The sequence below is a fragment of the Genypterus blacodes genome, unplaced genomic scaffold, assembly GCF_046128005.1.
Source record: "Genypterus blacodes isolate CSIRO-AG114 ecotype Tasmania unplaced genomic scaffold, CSIRO-AGI_Gbla_v1 ptg000036l_1, whole genome shotgun sequence".
Taxonomy (NCBI): domain Eukaryota; kingdom Metazoa; phylum Chordata; class Actinopteri; order Ophidiiformes; family Ophidiidae; genus Genypterus; species Genypterus blacodes.
In genome coordinates this window covers 3982699-4001687 of record NW_027466849.1, presented here as the reverse complement: position 1 = coordinate 4001687, position 18989 = coordinate 3982699, and the positions used below count along the sequence as shown (strand labels likewise).

Here is an 18989-nt window from a genome sequence, read left to right as displayed (position 1 = left end):
ACTCATAAAACAGACCGGCGCTTGAAGCAATTTCGGTGGTCTGCCCCCCCTCATATGTCTCTCTCTCTCTTTTCCTTCGAACACTTGCCGTTGAAAATGACGGACACCACCCCCGCCCCTCGCCTCCCGACATATGTTTTAGTTTTGGTGGGCCACCCCAACATTTTCAATGGCCCCATCTGCCTCCCCGAAAAATTCCTGGAGGCGCCACTGCTTGGTGTCTCGGTGTCTGATTAAAAACATATTTGACTTATTGTGTCAGAATGCGTGTCAGTGTGCTTTTATTTTGAAATCACATTTCGTGTGAGGGTTGGCTCGACTGTGGCCGCAGTTGCTAAGCTACACCTGAGCAGCACACTGACCGTAAACACTGCGGCCAGCTGCTATGACAGACCGACCGGGATAATTCACGAAGTTTAGTTCCACTTCTTCCACAGAGGCGCGCGACAGCAGAGGGAGCTAACGCGTATGTGGTGAGTGTTAGCTTAACGAGTTCGCTTGAGCGCAGAGAACATTTACCTTTGGTTAGCTTCGTGCTAACGCAGTGACTCGACGCCCGTTACGCCTCCCATGATTAGTGACGTAAAAGCAAACATTCATTGACAATGCTAATTAAATAACGCAGGTGGTCTAGCGACTTTGATGTGAGAGTTGGCGAGTCTGTCGCGTAGGTTTTGTAAAAAGACAACAAACCGAAGAAGTAACATGTACCTGGCTTGGTTAGCTAAGGCGGCTAAATAAACCGTCAAGCTAGTAAATTGTGATTATGAGCCATAATGCGAAGAGAACTCAAGCAACAGTGTAAATGTACGAAGCACAGCCAATCTCCATGGCACCAGCAACAAGTTCAGACCCCCCCCTCACGGTGTTAGGAAAAAATAATTCCGAACAGTGAAACATTTCTTCATATTTCACACGCTTGAGCATCGATGTGAACAATCTGAAGTTCTGTGATTGACGCAGAGCTCAAAATAACTCCAAGCTGACTTCTGTCTTTAATGTTTACAGTCTACGGCGTATGACAGTTTAACGGTTGGTTAGAAATGTGTTTGTATTAATGACGGGGCGGTTCAAGTCCAGGCGTTGTTGTGGTTACCAGCTTCTGAAGTGTATTTTTGCAGGGGAAAATGAGATGCTGATGTTTCTGCCCCGGAGCTCCTCCATGAATTAACCTCACACATTTCAAGTAGCCCGTACAGACAGCCAGCGTCAGCGCGATGGCTGCCGCAAACACCACCAAGACCTCATGGAAGCTGCGTGAGTATGACTTAAGACTTCACACTGACCATCTCATTAAACATGCTCGCTTTGCACTAAAAGCCTGGTACGCCATGCACAGCCACCATGAAGTGCCCGCCCGTAGATATTTGCTGTCCAAGTGTTTCTGTGAGGAGCTTGGATATGAATATTCAAGCGTAACAAGTATGATCGCAATCAATTATTTAGATTATTAGTTGAGTTATCGATACATACAGTGTTTGTCCATTATAATCCTACTGTAAAAGAGGCGAGAAAGAGAAATGTGTTTAAATGTATGGCTTGTTACAGCCCAGTGTGTCTTGCTGTGTTGTTCAGAGGAGTTTGAGGCTCAGTCCAGCGCAGTGTCCTGTGTGTGTCTGGGGAAAAGCTCCGGACGCCTGCTGGCCACCGGAGGGGACGACTGCAAGGTCAACATCTGGGCTGTCAGCAAGGCAAACTGCATCATGGTAAGACCCCATCTGGACTGTCATAGGTCAAAGCAATTGATGTTCCAAGGTTTCATTTCACATTTTTTGTTTGCTTTAATTCAGGTGCTTTAAAAGGATGACTTTATATCCTCATTGTGATTATGATAGAGAACGATAATGTATTAAACATTTAGGGGTCCAACTTTTTCAAAGGGTGCTTTTCATTTCATTTACAATTTTTTTTTTTGCATTACCAAATACATTATGGTAGTGACTGAAACCCTAGCACCGCCATAAAGCCACCGTGAGTGATGTCACAGTTGTAAATGATCATTTCTATCCTGCTGAAGAGCGAGCATCACTGTCAGTAAGTACAACACAAGGTGCCAAGGAATCGCCACTATTGGCAGCTAACATTGACCGCAACCATTAGCAAAGGTCAGGGGTCAAGAAAAAGAGTGAGGCCCTCCTGCCCTCCTGAGCCTGTGTTCGCTCACGGCAATGCAGCTCTAAAGGGCAGCAGAGTGAAAGTTGTGACACTACCTAATTAATACTTAAAATTCTCATATTTTCTCTCTCTCTCTCTCTCTCTCTCTCTCTCTCTCTCTCTCTCTCTCTCTCTCTCTCTCTCTCTCTCTCTCTCTCTCTCTCTCTCTCTCTCGTTTGCTCAGAACCTAACGGGTCACACTAACCCAGTGGAGTGTGTTCAGTTCAGCAGTACAGAGGAACAGATTGTCGCTGGATCTCAGTCCGGATCGCTGAGAGTTTGGGACCTGGAAGCTGCCAAGAGTGAGACTCTGTCTGTCTGTCTGTCTGTCTGTCTGTCTGTCTGTCTGTCTGTCTGTCTGTCTGTCTGTAAAAAGTGTTACTGTGAGGCTAACATGGAGAGTGTATGTCTATCCGTCTTCAGTTTTAAGGACACTGATGGGACACAACGCCAACATCACCAGCCTGGTCTTCAATCCATTCAGAGAGTTCCTGGCCTCAGGCTCCATGGACACAAACATCAAGGTGTGTGTGTGTGTGTGTGTGTGTGGGTGTGTGGGTGTGTGGGTGTGTGGGTTGGCGTGCTACGTGCTTTAGTCTCACACTTCCTGCCCTTGTTGATTTCTGTGTTTTAAAGTCAATTTTTCCCTCTGTCAGCTCTGGGACGTTCGGAGGAAAGGATGTGTGTTCAGATACAAGGTAAAAGTTGTGTGTGTTTGTGTGCAACACGGCGATCTCAAATCTCTTTACTGACTTAGTGGGCGGGGTTAGATGAGCTCTGAGCACTGATTGTCAGCTCTGTGTTGTGTTTTCAGGGTCACACTCAGGCCGTGAGGAGTTTGGCCTTCAGTCCTGATGGGAAGTGGTTGGCCTCTGCCAGCGACGACGGCACAGTCAAGGTACCAACAGAAGAATCAGCCAATGATAACATATGATTTATTTTCAAGCGATTTTCTTCCTTCTTATGAAAGTCAGTTGGATGCAGACAGATCATCGGTGTTTCATTCGCTTGTGGTCTTTTTTCTGTCAGCTGTGGGATTTGAGCCTGGGGAAGATCATCACCGAGTTCACCGCTCACACTGCAGCCGTCAACGTGGTCCAGTTCCATCCCAACGAGTATCTGCTGGCCTCAGGCAGCTCAGACAGGTAACCCACTTCGACATGTCAGACGGCACTGGACCAGTTCTGATGAAACGGTGCGGTTTCATGTTTACGTGTTTGGGATGAGTCTGTGTGGCTCTCTGACGTCTCTCTCTGACGTCTCTCTGACGTCTGCTAGCTTACAGTCTGATCACGCTGTGTGTGGCTTTATAGGACCATCAAGCTTTGGGATCTGGAGAAGTTTGCACTGCTCGACTCTTTGGAGGGAGAGACGAATCCCGTCAAGTGAGTTTTTTTTGCTGCCCTGTGAGAATGCTTGTGTGGTGTGAGGTTGTGACCTTTGACCCTTGACAGCCACCTGTGTGGTCTCTCAGGTCTGTCCTGTTCAGTCCTGACGGTGGCTGTCTGTACAGCGGCGGGCTGGACTCTCTGAGGGTTTACGGCTGGGAGCCCAAGCGATGCTTCGATGTCGTGCAAGTGGGCTGGGACAGATTGAGCGACATGGCTGTCTGCAACGAGCAGCTGGTGAGCAGCGCCACCTACAGGCTAAAAAACAACACGTTTTTTCCTTTTTCCAGCCTAAACGCCTTGTCTGTGTGTCCGTCTATTAGATCGCGGTGTCTCACCAGCTGTCCACTGTGGCGTCCTATGTAGTGGATCTGAAGAGGGTGAAGAAGAGCGGCGGTTCCGTGATCCACGGCGTCATCCAGGACAACCAGCCGCTCACAGAGCCTCCACTCAAAGGATCCACGCTGCGCCGGAGCTATGAGCGACCCACCACCACCTGCAGGGCCCAGAGGTACAACACATTGCACTCCAAACTTACCACATGCGGAGCCAAGGATCTTTGAAATAGTTTCTGCTCTGGTGTCACTTTGTTGCTTCTTTTAGACTGTTCTACTGATAATATCATCAACAACAACAACAGATTCTGTTTTGCTGATGAGGAACAGAATTATGAAATATTTTATTTGACACAGATTAATTTGAGACGAGTGGATGCATCAGATATCTCATAAAATTACTCTGATTTGCTTTAATGCAGCACTTTTTGTTAAGCTAAGAACTCACCTGTGAGTGGCGGTGGACAGCAAGTGGCTCCACAGAGTCTAAACTGTTGTTATGGCGATGTCGCTCAGGGTGAAGCAGAGTTTAGGGGCAGGGAGGCGGAGCCCCGAAGGCGAGAGGCGGAGCCCCAGCAGCGAGGACGAGAAGGAGGAGAAGGAGTCCTCTGCCGAGATCCACAACGCAGAGGTCTACAAGGCCATCTTCCAGCCAAAGAAAGCCATCTGTAGGTCGACAGTGAAAATGATGACAGCTGGAGATTACAGATGTTTTGATTTGATTTTATCTGCGTGGTTTTAAATTCTTTGCTCTTGATTTGTGTTTACAAACGTTTTTATGTTTTTATCATAAGATTTTTTCAGGTTTGTTTAATAATGTTGCCAGTTCCGACAACTGCTCTTTAGTTTAATTACATTAAGTTTGAAATGCAAAAAGATTTTATGAGAGGGTTTTATTTGGCTAATATGATAGTAAGATGGTTTACATTTTGTTTATAGATAGATAGATAGATAGATGTTCTCTAATACAGTGAAACAGTTTGAGGTTCATTATTATAGTGAAGTGTTATTTGACTTTAATGATGTTGCTTTCTCTCCTGCAGCTCGTTCTCCTCCCAGGATGTCTGAACCTTTTCCCGCTCCGCCAGAGGACGGTGAGGATGCACCTTCATCACTTTAACTCTTTGTATCGTGCAATTTGTACCACGATTGCAAGACATGTTTTTTGGTTAACCCCCCCAGATGATTTCATGGTCATAGCGAGTCAAATGAAGAATGCAGTCATGCCTTTTCCTGACAAGCGGCAGGTCAGAAACACTGTTTGAATCATTTGCAGATTGAAAGTAGATTTGTTTTTCACAGATGGTTGTTATAGTTACATTCTTTTTTCAAATTTGTGTGATTGGGTTGCCTTTATTGTGACGTTGTTCTGTATTTGGTGGTCAGGGTCCTCTGGCCTCATCCACTCCCGTGCAGAGGGTGGAGCCCACTGTGGTTGCCGGTTCTCAGCGCCCGCTCCCCTCTGAGCCACAGCCCTTAATCCCCGCCCCCCTGCCGCAGCTCGCCCAGGCTCTCCCCCCCACCAATGCCAAGGCCCAACCTCAGCCCGCCAATATCGTCCTCTCCACCAGGAATGAGCCGATAGGACTCAACGTGGCCGACTTCCTGCCTGTGAGCCCGCCAATGTTTTTACAAGCGATGCGAGTGATGTTTTTTTAATCATATGAGAGCGGTTTCTCTTAAAGTTCGATGTCGCTGAAACGGAAAAATATGAAAATGATAACAGTGTATTTTACAGTGTACAGTATATACATTTAACATAATTTAAATCAATTTCTCCAGATGATTCACACCGATGATTTTCTCACTTACAGCCGTTGGCGAACAACAACCGCCGACCGCTGATCGACGAAGAGGCTCTGTCCCAAATCATGAAGGGTCACGACACCATGTGTGTGATGCTGAGCAGCCGACACAAGAACCTGGAGAAGGTGCGAGGCGTTTGGGGCGGCGGGGATGTCAAGGTAGGCATCTGATTGGTCTGTCCACGCCACGCCCCCCTCATTGAAATGTTTTCGCTGTGATATTGAAGCTCTAAATGGCTGCACATTTAGTTTATTTAGCTATTAATTGAACCAATAATTAGTTTAGTAGAATATGCAGCAGATGATGACTGCTTCCTGTTCGCGTTTTCAGAACTCTCTGGACATGGCAGTGTCCATGAATGACCTGTCCACTGTTGTGGACCTTCTAAACATTGTTAACCTAAAACCGTGAGAGACACACACGCGCACATTCTCCTAACCTGTTTCTATCCAAAAACTAGATCTAAACAAACACAACCTTATTCCCATCCTGCCCTGTGCTGTTTTCAGGACTCTGTGGAAGCTGGATTTGTGCACGTCGATCCTCCCTCAGATTGAGGCGCTGGTGAGGAGTAAATATGAGAGGTGCCTGAAACACTCTAACACTCACTTACACACACACACACACACACACACACACACACACACACACACACACACACACACACACACACACACACACACACACACACACACACACACACACACACACACACACACACACACAGACCTCCTGGATGTTGTTGTGTTTTCAAAGGGAACCAGCTGGAGTTGATTCCAGCCTTCTGTTTGGCTTCTAAGGCTTGCTGTGTTTGCAAGGGTTTTCTGTTTTATTTTAGGTTTTCTATTTGACATTTTTGACTAAGTAACTTCAAAATGCAGATCAATGGAAGTCATTCATTCCAATGATCGATGGATGACAAATGTTACAGCTGCCCCCTTTTCTGCCCTCATACATGAGAGTTATCAGTTTTTCCCTTTAAACAAGTTCACATCAATCAGAATGGAAATGAGACAATGGAGTTGTGTATAACTGTCGCTCTCTCTCCTTCCTTCTCTCTCTCTGTCTGTCCCTCCCTCCCTCCCTCTCTCTCTGTCCTTCTGTCTCACTCTGGCAGTTACGTACAGACAGGTTGCATGTCTCTGAAATTGATCCTAACGCGTTTCTGGCCGCTGATCTCAGACACGCTCAGGGCTCCGCCGTCTGTAGGTGTCGACATCACCAGAGAGGAACGGTGAGCTGAACTCTGCACACTGAAACCTTTACATTTCAGATAAAAGAATGTTTTGTAACTGTAGCCAGGTTGAGGCAGTAATGTGATCAGATACTGATGATGATGATGATTTATTTATGATTGTTTATTTTGTTGCAGACATGAGAAATGTAAAACGTGCTACAAACAGCTGAAGAACCTGAACAATGTGGTGAAGAACAAAGCGCAGCAGGTGGGACGACACGGCAGCACCTTCAGGGAGCTACAGCTGCTCATGGCATCACTGGACTGACCAATCAGAGCATAGACTGCCCTCAGCCTCCACACCTGCAGCCGCTTGGCCTTTTACGGGAACTGAACCGACAGATGGAGTCTTTACTCAGTCTCTTTATTTCACAAAGGTCCTGTTAGAAAACTGTCCTCAGCGTTTTAAGCCTGAGAATAAACACAAACTTTTCAGTTCACGTTGGGGGACGCACAGAGACGATGTGATGGATTTTCTGTGTGTTTCACTGATGATTCACTGATGGTTTCACTAATTCCCACAGACTTTTCCACTGGACTTAGAGTCATAATGTACTTATTCATAATGTATTTATAAATAAAGTTTTCAAACCTTTATGTGCTTGAGTCCAATGTTAGGATTAAACAGGAGTCAGCTCTGTGGTTTTTGGAATTTGTCACCATGGCTTTGATTATGGATCGAGTCTGCAGTCTGACAGTTGAGGAGCAGTCTAACACAGGGGTATTCAACTAAAAAGCGCTTTCCGCGCCAAACCATAACCGTAAAAACTATAAAAGCAGCACCGGTCATAATAGAAGTGCACCGTCTTTTAAACCACAGCCTTCCGTCTTGGCTGTAGGTCCAGGTCCGTATGGGACGGCTTCTGCGTCCGGACCCGGACCACGGTCCGCCTGTTGGTGGCCAAGGGTCTAACACCTATTGCTGTATTTCACATTGCACCTCAAAGTCGCATACTATTAATTAGTAAGAACAATAATAATACTAATTAGTAATGTTTCAGTGTTGGTGGATGTGGTTTCGACCAGGAAATTATCATTTTTATTTTCATAAAATGATAATTATTTTGTTAATATTATATCATTTTCTTAATACCCTCCTTTTGTCACCTGGGATGACCTCCAATTAGTGCTCAGGAACCTATTCCAACTACTTTAAATGAAAACATTGATTCCGAGGTCGCCGGCGGGTCTGAATTGAATTAAACTATTTATTTTATTGTCCTTTGTCTTATCAACAGATTTTATTATTAATAATAAACACATTTTAATTTGTAAAAATCAAATTATTTTTAATCAAAACGTACTACCTATGTCTATTTCTGATTAACTATAAATTAGGATAACTGTGGAATTAATATTTTATAGCCCCTCAAATTGCAAACACACAACCATTTCTAATAAAAAAAAAAAACAAGTGAGACTTTCTCAAACGTCAAAAAAAGTGTTTGACGTGGCCCTCAACACAACCATGTCAGTCATTGTCAGTAACTATAGGGAATATTATTTAAAGCTCCTTAAATTGAAAACATCGAGATTTGTAGGTACAAATGTGAGATGTAAACTTTGAAAATCTAAAATGGACAGTAAATGTGTTTGTGTTAGCCTGTAGTTGCCCTGAACACAACCATTGCTGGCTTGACCGCAGTTTCCTGAACGCACCGTCTCGTCTCGTCTCGTTGGGTCACGTGACAGTTTGTTGACGGTAGGAGGAAGATGGCGGCGCGCTGGAGCAGCGAGAATGTGGTGGTGGAGTTCAGAGACGCGCAGGTAAAAAACAAACTGAGGAGGAGAAGTGGAGGGTGAGCAGGAGAGGAAGAGCTTTGAGAAGAGAACCTAAAATCTGAAAACACGAAAATAAACTGACACTCTTATTGCTCCTCTGCCTCAAGTCACCCATAAAACAACGAATATTGTGATTTTGTGATCGTTTCATTTGCCGTTTTGTGTGTTTTGAGAGGAGAAGAAAAGAAACGACGTTTTAGAGTTCTTACAGTTATTGAAGTCCTGGAAAAGTAATCGAAGTCCCAGTTTTCCAGGCCTAGAAAAGCAAAGGAATGAGGAAAAAAAACGTTTTTGGAAAACCATGGCATTTTGAATAATTTTGGTTGAAACGTATTAAACGTTAATAGAAGTTGAGGTTACAGTCAGGGAAAGGGGGCCTAACAAGAATGTAGGAGATGGAGCAGGAAAGGAGGAGGTAGAGGAGGAAACAGAGAGGGGGTGGAGAGGGAAATATCAGCTGTCTCCAATTCTTCTTCTTTTTCTCCTTCTTCTTCTTCTTCAGGCCACCGCCATGTCGGTGGACTGTCTAGGATCCAATGCTGTGCTATCCGGGTGAGTTCACGACACCTGAATGTACCACAGCCTGCTTCAGATGTACCAGATGTTGACTGGGCATTGGCAGTATGCAGATGAGCCGTGGCTCTGATTGGCTGTCTCATTGTGGGTGTGTGTGAGCTCAGCCTCAGATTGGAAACACCTCCAGGACCTTCTGTTTGTCTGTGTTGTTCTCAGGAGGCGATTTTTGTACATGGTGAACCTGGAAGCTCCTTCTGAAGCTCCCCGGAAAATTGGCAGGCAAAGTAAGTGGGACGTTGGGACGGTCCAGTGGAACCCACACAAGTCCGAGGCCCACATCTTCGCCGCATCTGTGAGTTAACATATTCATAGTAAAGCATTTACATGTGAAGAAGATACGAACATGTGGAACATTTAGGACATGGTGAAGTGTGTGCATGTGTGTGTGTGAGGTTTATGCTGCGATTGTTTCAGAGTAACCAGCGTGTGGATCTGTACTCATGGAAGGACGGCTGCGGAGGCGTCCACACATCACTGCAGGGACACACACGGGTCATCAGGTAAGGAGGGGCTTGTTAGTGAGTGTTACCTTCCAGACGCACAGTCTGAGCCAACTTCCTGTTTACTCCTTCAGTGACCTGGACTGGTCGTGCTTTGAGGCGGAGTGCCTGGTCACCAGCTCGGTGGACACGTACATCTATGTCTGGGACACCAGGTGAGGCCCAGACGCACCAAGTTAGGTCCTCCTTGTTGTGAGTTTTATCGACCAAATTATGTCGCAAGTGGATTTTGCCTCGTTAAGTTTTTGGCAGGCCGTGTCTGTTCAGTTTGTTATGCTGCAGGTTCAGCTGAGTGAAGAAAAGTTTGAAGTCATTTTTGTTGAGTTCTTTAAGTGTTGGTTTAGATGCAAGTTTTCTGTCCTCTTGTCCTCCACAGGGACACACGGAAACCTACCCTGGCTCTGTCTGCTGTCGGTGAGTCATAACAAAAAGCACCAAAACAGTTTGTGATCATTCTCCAAAAATCATCCATCATTTCAAACACTGATTTACTCTTTGGTTCTGTAGTAATCTAAAGTGTTGCATACTTTCAGGTTGTTTATAGTTCTCTTTTTGTTTTTGTTTGTCCCAGCTGGAGCATCTCAGGTGAAGTGGAACAGGAAGAACCCGAGCCTGTTGGCCTCCAGTCATGACGGCGACGTTCGTATCTGGGATAAGAGAGTGAGTGAAGGAGGAGGAGCCTACAGGCCAGCAGACTCCTCAACATGTCACACACTAACCGTACACATGTTTTAGCGGCTCAAGTGTCTCCCTCACAGTGTTTTCTGTCGTTGGTTCAGAAGCCGAACACAGCGGTGGAATACGTGGCCGCTCACCTTTCCAAAATCCACGGCCTGGACTGGCACCCGGACAATGAGTTCATCCTGGCCACGTCCAGCCAGGACAACTCAGTGAGGGTGAGACCGCCAGACCTGATCACTCGCGCGCACGCACGCACGCACGCACGCACGCACGCACGCACGCACGCACGCACGCACGCACGCACGCACGCACGCACGCACGCACGCACGCACACACGCACGCACGCACACCAAATACCAAATGAAACCAAATGAGCTGTGTGTGTGACCTTCAGCATTTGTGAGTTTTTCATGCTGCCTTCAGTCACATCAATTTCCTGTGTGTGTGTGTGTGTGTGTGTGTGTGTGTGTGTGTGTGTGTGTGTGTGTGTGTGTGTGTGTGTGTGTGTGTGTGTGTGTGTGTGTGTGTGTGTGTGTGTGTGTGTGTGTGTGTGTGTGTGTGTGTGTGTGTGTGCGCGTGCGCGCGTGTAGTTCTGGGATTATCGGCAGCCCAGGAAGTACTTGAAAATCCTGTCCTGTCAGGTTCCAGTGTGGAAGGCTCGTTACACGGTGAGTTTGTGATATACCTCAGAATACACAGGATACACACACACACATGCTGACCATCAGTCCAGTCGCAGACACATTTAACCACCTGACAGCAAAAAAATGTGAATAATTTTTTTGCCAAATATTTGCCCCCAGTCTGACAAAACCTCCAGATTTGTACAGTAAGATACAAGTGGAACTTTCATTGTGTATTTATGTTTTCTCAAGACAAAACACTGTGTCGTTCAGCCATTGTGAGATAGAGGGAAGGTTAGGGGATCTGCACTGTCAGAGTAGAAACAACAAAAGTTTGTGTTGTTTGTGTGTTGTGTGTGTGTGTGCCACAGCCGTTCTGTAATGGTCTGGTGACAGTCATGGTGCCTCAGCTCAGGCGAGAGAACAGTCTGTTACTGTGGAACACGCTGGACCTCAACAGCCCTGTCCATGCCTTTGTGGGACATGATGATGTGGTGCTTGAGTTTCAGTGGAGGCCTCAGAAAGAAGGTGAGACAGAACCGTGACCCCTCTGCTCCCAAAACACAAACCCTAAGATCTACAAACCAGGATGAAAACCCTGAACATGTTTGTTTTTGTGGTCCATCCTTCAGGCTCCAAGGATTACCAGCTGGTCACGTTGTCCAGAGACCAGACTCTGAGGATCTGGAGGGTCGACCCTCAGCTTCAGAAGGTGAGGTCCACATGCCTCAGACTCAGCCAGGTGCCAACAGATTCAGATCAGTGAATTAACATGTCGCTTTGTGTTTGTTGTTGGTGCAGCTGTGTGTGAGCGACGTGGTGGAGGATCTGATGGAGGGCATGTCCCTGAGCGTGGACTCGGACAAAACCCTGACGTCTCAGGAACCCCAGACTCAGCATGGAGCCAGGATGCTCCCCAACAACCTCCAGGGTGAGAGAGACAGAGAGGCGGGTTTTCCATTCTTACTTCCTTGGATCTAAATGTTGGTCCGGGACGTAAGGCGCCGTTATTTGAAGTGCAGCGGCAGATTTAAGGAGCTGTTCAGGATGAATATGCGTCATCAGACTGACCTCAGTGTGGAATCTGGGTGATGTTTGAAACCATGTTTGCCTCGCACATGTTGCCGATGCAATGATTTCTAAACTACTCAGTTGATTAATCAGTTCATTTGTGGTGGGTTTTGCCCATAGTGCGTGTTGTTCGGCTAACTTTTCCGTCTTGTTATCTCGCAGATGAGGACGGCGTTCAGTCGGCCCCTAAGGGGGACGCTGCGGCAGGCTCGGGTCTCCCCCAGACTCTGCAGCAGGAATTCTCTCTGGTCAACCTGCAGATCAGGAACGTCAACGTGGAGGTCAGAGTGAGAAACTGCTGAGCCAGCAGTTAATTCTTCTTCTGACGGATATCTTCATCTCCTGTTTAGTTTCTATACATTTTCAGCTGCTGACATTCACTAAAACATATAAACCTGAAGTCACTGCTGGCATGTTTTAGTGTTTTACATAAGATAAGATAAAAGTTTATTATCCCAGGGGAAATTACTGTGCCACAGTTACAGTACAGTGCAGAATGAAACGAACGAGAAATCACCAAACTAGAGCAATATAGAGAAACGTGCAAGAGTGCATACAGATAATAAGTACAACATAATAAGTACACACAATAAGGGGTACGAAGTACATACAATCAGGGAACAGTACATGACAATACAAATACATAAGGAGGACAAGGGTACAAAGTGCAAATGTGCATCTGGCTATATAACTACAGCATACACGTGTGTATATATGATATACAGCAGCGTGTTGTGCAACAAACTATAAAGTGACAGTGAGGGGGGGGGGCTCAGGTCCCTATGACCCCAGTGTCCCTCCCTGCCCACCGCAGTAGATTTACCTTGTGTGTATGTGTGTGTGCAGATGGACGCGGTGAACAGGAGCTGTGTGGTGTCGGCTCACTTCGGCAGCCATCAGGTTCATCTGGTGGTGAAGTTTCCTGTTCAGTATCCTAACAACGCTGCGCCCACCTTCCAGTTCGTCTCCCCGACGACCATCCCCTCTAACATGAAGAGCAAGATACACAAGGTAACGCAACGCGACGCAACACAATACCATATCACACCACACAGCAGAACACACATCTCTCCTCCCCCTCTCCAGTAAAGGGAGTTTTGAGTTTGTCACAGCACAAAAACCTGAATGTAGAAATCCTCAATGTAGATTTAATTTCAGATGACGATGACATCTGAAATGACAGATGACATTTTCTCTCTAGATTCTGACAGACACGTCTCTTCAGAAGGTGAAGAGGAATCAGAATTGTTTGGAACCGTGCGTCCGTCAGCTGGTTTCCTGTCTGGAGACTGATATGGTAACACACACACACGCACACACACGCACACACACAGAATGAGGTCAAATCTAGGTCAAATATCTCCAAAATACTCCAAAATACGGATGCCTCAGTTAAGATGTAATTTTCATCAAAATCACAACATTTTGTTAAATCGGCTCTTCTTCTCTCCCTCTCTCTCCCGTTCCCTCTCTCTCTCTCTCCCCCTCCCTGTCTCCCTCTCTCTGTCTCTCCCTCTCTCTCTCTCTCCCCCTCCCTGTCTCTCTCTCTCTGTCTCTCCCTCCCTCTGTCTCTCTCTTTCTCAGACACAGGAGGATGGCCCCGCCCCTAGTCCTTTCGTCTTGTCCAATCCTGTCACTCCAGCTTTACCTGCATTTCCTCGAGTCACCAACACGTACGGATCCTATCAGGTAAAAACATAGATATCATCATGATGTGAAAAAAACGCGCACACACACACACACACACACACACAGAACAGCTACTGTATGTGAATTTAACAAACGAGAATGTAAATGATCCTGGATCTGAACATGAATCATAAATTGGGCGACCCAGGACGCCAACATCCCTTTCCCTCGGACCTCGGGCGCTCGTTTCTGTGGCACCGGCTGTCTGGTCTACTTCACCCGGCCAATCACCATGCACCGATCAGCACCGCCCACCGAGCCCACCCCCAGGTAAACAAACCACAAAGCTCTGACGGTGATGGTGATGATGACGTGTGCGTGCAGTCCTGGTGATGAAAGGATGAAGACTTGTGTCTTTTCTTGTCAGAGTTTACAACAGTTGTATATTTTTGGCTGTAAATTTTCAGGTCTCTGTCGGCCCTCTCGGCCTATCACAGCGGAGTGTTGACTCCAATGAAGATGCGAACAGAATCTCAGAGCGCCCTGAGACTTTACAGTGGCAGTCCAACTCGCTCTGACAAGGACACTGTGTCCATCTCGTCCTTCTATTATAAGGAGAGGGTGAGACACACACACACACACACACACACACACACACACACACACACCCCCCAATTCATACAGAAGAGTATTTATGTATATTATATGAGATGTGACACCCATCACTCAGCGTCTCCAGAAACCTTATCAGTGTGTCGCTGCGAAGCCTTCAATGACACAGTAATGTGTGTTTTTTATTACTCTTATAATTATTTATGAATGTGTCAGAAGCTGTATGGTGGTTTTTTGACTTTAATAAAATTTCCACCATGACAGCTCTGAGGATCTACGTTTGTTGTAGAGGTAACAATTTAAAAATGCAATAATAAAATAAATACATAGATGGCCAAAGAAGATGTCTTAAGATTATTGTCATACGTATGTATATATAATCCCAATAGTTGTCTTTATTTTTCCTTCTTTTTTGGTCATTTATTTATTTATTTGTGGCTTTTTTTTTGTAAGTTTTTGTCACTTCAAACAAATACATTAATGCCTGTGCATCGTGGTTCACTGACTGTTCGGTGATGGGTGTTGTGTTCAAGGTAAATGTTGATCTAAGTTCAGAGAGTGTGGGAGAACTGAGGGTTTCCATCAGATACACTGAGCTTTGCTGGTTTGAAAGTTACGCCCCGCTGATGAATCTGATATTTTATACGTAGATATGTTAGAAAACGCTGATTGGACCTTTAATCCAAGGACAGTGTGGGTGTTTATGTATAAACTCATTCTTCCCCCTTCCCCTCTCTCTCTTTCTCCATTTATTGGCTTTTTTTTTTTTTGCCTGTGTTGTTTTTTTTTCGGCCAATCATCTGTTCCCATGCCGCTGCGGGCCACTCCTCCTCCCCCTTCTCCTCCAATCAGAAGCCCCCAATCTCTGTCTTCCGTCGCTGGTCTGTTCAAACCCTCCATGAATGTCCGGTACTCATCTCCCTCTATTCCTTCCATCCCAGAGCTCTCTCCCTCTCTGACAGACCCCCCCCCCCCCCCCCCCGCTTGCCTCGGATTGGCTGGAGTAACCTTTTTAACACTCTGTCTCATGTCATATCAGTAAATCTGAGTTCTGTGTTGTTGAATTGTCATTTTGTTTCAAATTAAGATCAATCAAAGGATGGATAGATTTGCCCAGAATTCGCCTTTGACTGGACCGAGGCCGAGTCCTCAACAGGTGCTGTGTTCAGACCCGACCACGCAAACGGCTCCAAAGGGGTTCGATCACATGAGACTAAAACCAGAGGCCGAAAAGTTATCATTGTTATTGATTTTCGCTTTGGTGAAGTATTTATCCGAAATCTTCCCAGCAAAGAACAAAGCGTTGTTGATGTAAATGTTTGCTAAATTAAAATTCACAACACAAAATTCAGGGGTCCGTCACTAAGTGTAGCAACACAGCTCTGGCAGGGGGAGGGAGGGAGGGAGAGAGGGAGAGAGGGAGAGAGAGAGAGAGAGAGAGAGAGAGAGAGAGAGAGAGAGAGAGAGAGAGAGAGAGAGAGAGAGAGAGAGAGAGAGAGAGAGAGAGAGAGAGAGAGAGAGAGAGAGAGAGAGAGAGAGAGAGAGAGAGAATGAAGCTTACAATGAGCACTAACAAACCAACGGCAGAACTCTGCAGACGTGCAGTATTATTTGCTGTAATTTGGCTGTAGAGTGTGAACGTCTCATTAATTTGTCGTCCAGACAGTTTTAATCAGCTGCTCTTTCTGTCCTCTGGGCCTGCTGTTTGTCTCCCTGTCTACCCGTCTGTCCGTCTGTCTGTCTGTCTGTCACATTAGAAATCCCGCAGGTTTAAGACAAAGAGGGAGGGGTCTGACTACGCCAATCGTCCCATCAAGCTGGCGGGTAAAGTCATCATCCAGGAGATTTCCTGTCTGCTGCCTGTCCACAAAGTCCTGGGAGACGCCTACATGTGAGACGCCACACGTACACGCACACGCACGCGCACGCGCACGCGCACACACCTGTATGATATGGTGTTATTTTTTCTTTCTGTCTTTCTTTTTAGTCTGCACGTGAACGACATTCAGGAAACGTGCCAGAAAAATGCAGCAGCAGCGCTCGCAGTTGGACGAAGGGACGTCGCCAAGGTTACTGCTCTATCATCTCTCTTTCTCTCTCTCCAGACATCCTCAAGTTTCTTCCTTTTCCTTACACATGAAGGTTTTTGGGAATGTTTCCTGTTCTTCTTAGAGCTCTGGGCTGAGGAACCGTGTGTTTGACACACAGAGGACCTGTGTGTCAAAGGGCTGTTTGCTCCATTTAACAACAAAAGCGTGTGTTGTGTGTGCGCGCAGGTGTGGGCTCTGGCCTCTGCAGCCACCAGTGAGGACCTGAATCCAGACTCTGATCCGGACACTGAGACGCCCTGGGCCAGACACCCGTTTGGTCGCCACCTGCTGGAGACTCTGTGCGTATTTCTCTTTGCTTCCTTTTCTTCGTCTTCCTAAGCTGTTAACTTCTTTCCTTCTCTCTGTCATTTCCCTTCCTTCTTCCTTCTTTGGTCTGAAAAACGTAAACTGATGACCCCAGTTTGTTTACTTGGATATGGGAATTCATATGCATGACCTCTGACCTTGTGGTTTTGATTGCGCCACCCCAGCCTGGAGCACTACAGTCAGATGAGCGACGTCCAGACTCTGGCCATGCTGTGCAGCGTGTTCAGGGCTCAGGCTCCGCCCCCCGAATCGTACAATCTCTACGGCCATCACCCGTCACGCACAGCCCCACACTCAAGATACGTAAGTGCGAGCGTCAACTCTTGGTTCTGTTGATAAGGCGCCTTCGCAGGTCATAACTTGTCATGCGTTTCTCTGTCGCCTTAGCCCAGTTATACCTCAAGCTCCATCACATCTGGTTCCTGCTCCAGCACGTCAGACTCCATCACAGCGTCCACCTGGAATACAGGTGACACTCCACACACAGGCCACACTGCTGCTACCATCCAGTTGGTTCTTTATGATTAACAGTCTTTGATCTGGGGTTTTCGCGTATTATTAACGTGAATTTTGGAAGCCACTCACTCACTCAGCCCCAACAAGAAAGAGCTGACAAACGTAGAAATGTAGGTTGGACCGCAATCTTTCTGTGCGTTTGCAATTTCTGTTTGGTTTCTTTTCACAGGTCGGGACTCAGAGCACCCCAACCCCTGGGGCGAACCCTCTCCTGACGACCATCGCTACGGCAACCAGGGGTACGCAGACCCACGGGAACGAGAGCGAGAGCAGCACGACATGAACAAGAGGTGAGACATCCATCCAATCATGTCGAGCAGATGAGTCTAGAATTTAACAAGCTCTGAACGGTCAGACTAATAAACTCAGGCCGAGCTCAGATCAGCATGACATCAGTTTACGTTATCAAACATGAATTCTTGATCGTCTCTTCCGTCCTGCTGGCTGCAGGCTGCTGGATCCGGCCAACACGCTGCAGTTTGACGACTTCAAAATGTGTTATGGTGAAATCCTGTACCGCTGGGGCCTCCGAGAGAAACGAGCCGACGTGCTCAAGTTCGCCTCCTGCCCACCTGAACCGCACAAAGGCATTGGTACATTTCTACACAAGAAACCTCACTGTGCACTCAAAGGAACAGAGGAATTAATGTGTACCCCTTTTTATCTTGCATTTGATTGTATTGTGTGTAACTGTCGTATAATCCTTCTCCCTCTCTCTTTATCTCCGTCTCTCTAACTCTCCGCCTACGTCTCTCGCTCTCGTTTCCTCTCTCTCTCTCTTCTTCTCCCTCCAGAGTTTGGGGTGTACTGCTGTCACTGTCGCAGTCAGGTCCGTGGGACTCAGTGTGCCGTCTGTAAGCGCCTCACATTCCAGTGTGCCGTGTGTCACGTTGCCGTTCGAGGCTCCTCCAACTTCTGCCTGAGCTGTGGACACGGAGGACACACCAGCCACATGATGGACTGGTTCCGCCGCCAGGACGAGTGTCCGGCCGGCTGCGGCTGCCACTGTCTGCTGCAGAGCACTTTCTGAACCAGAACCAGGCTGAGCTCTGCTGAAGACTTGGAAGATCATTTGGATTCTTTGACCTGTCAGGAGGCAGTTTGGTCCACTGTATATCTCGCAACAAGGAAATCCGTCCAAATACCTCCACCAAGGAGGCCATGTTTTAGCACATATTGGTTTGTTCCGTCTGTCTGGATTAGTTTAAAATTATGAAGTGATTTCACAGACTCTGTGGGAAGGTTGGACATTATTGGCCTGATGGTGGCGCTGCATCTCATCATGATGAATTAGCCTGCTGAAACCAAACTTGGCTGCACTCTTGGTAAGATCAATAACCTGTTAAATGTAATTGGCATAGGCTTTTATTTTGGCGAACTATCTTTGTTCTTGGAGAAAAACCAGTGTGGATCATGAAGTGAAGAAATTCAAAAAGCTCCAACTTACAATGAAAGTGTCATTTCTCTTGTCTGCACATAATGTTACTGAAAAATCAAATTTTGTGGAATTACTTTACAAATATTTTCTTGAAACTCACGTTGCTGTGATGAAACTGTGTGCTGGACGCAGAAAGTAAAGTGTTATGGAGACGCTGCAGCTCGTCTTCTTCAAAGTTCAGCACGAGACTTTTGTCTCATTGCTAATTAAATAAATAAAACCTA

The 18989-nt window shown here is 46.5% G+C and overlaps 2 protein-coding genes across 3 annotated transcripts; both read left to right on the top strand.

Annotated features, from left to right (window-relative positions):
* Positions 1-313: 313 nt before the first annotated feature.
* On the top strand, positions 314-7515 carry katnb1 (katanin p80 (WD repeat containing) subunit B 1). The gene is made up of 20 exons (XM_076146952.1): positions 314-473; positions 1122-1257; positions 1576-1706; positions 2339-2456; positions 2578-2678; positions 2811-2852; positions 2969-3052; positions 3184-3299; positions 3468-3539; positions 3629-3779; positions 3866-4053; positions 4394-4545; positions 4921-4971; positions 5060-5124; positions 5264-5488; positions 5692-5841; positions 6014-6090; positions 6193-6267; positions 6801-6917; positions 7056-7515. The coding sequence occupies exons 2-20, from the start codon at positions 1218-1220 to the stop codon at positions 7186-7188; spliced, it is 2088 nt and encodes a 695-aa protein (XP_076003067.1). The 5' UTR covers positions 314-473; positions 1122-1217; the 3' UTR covers positions 7189-7515.
* Positions 7516-8613: 1098 nt separating this feature from the next.
* wdr59 (WD repeat domain 59) lies at positions 8614-18985 on the top strand. 2 transcript variants are annotated; one of them, XM_076146886.1, is made up of 27 exons: positions 8614-8687; positions 9205-9254; positions 9435-9570; positions 9693-9778; positions 9853-9933; positions 10155-10192; positions 10350-10438; positions 10558-10674; positions 11050-11127; positions 11454-11610; positions 11715-11794; positions 11884-12013; positions 12316-12434; positions 13000-13164; positions 13355-13450; positions 13738-13842; positions 13991-14112; positions 14250-14403; positions 15247-15303; positions 16152-16285; positions 16382-16463; positions 16671-16783; positions 16976-17114; positions 17199-17280; positions 17497-17617; positions 17778-17920; positions 18122-18985. In XM_076146886.1, exons 1-27 carry the CDS (start codon positions 8634-8636, stop codon positions 18355-18357), a joined length of 2964 nt encoding a protein of 987 aa, XP_076003001.1. In that variant the 5' UTR covers positions 8614-8633; the 3' UTR covers positions 18358-18985. The 2 variants fall into 2 exon arrangements, with proteins under 2 accessions (XP_076003001.1, XP_076003002.1); XM_076146887.1 differs by lacking the exon at positions 15247-15303.
* Positions 18986-18989: the final 4 nt, after the last annotated feature.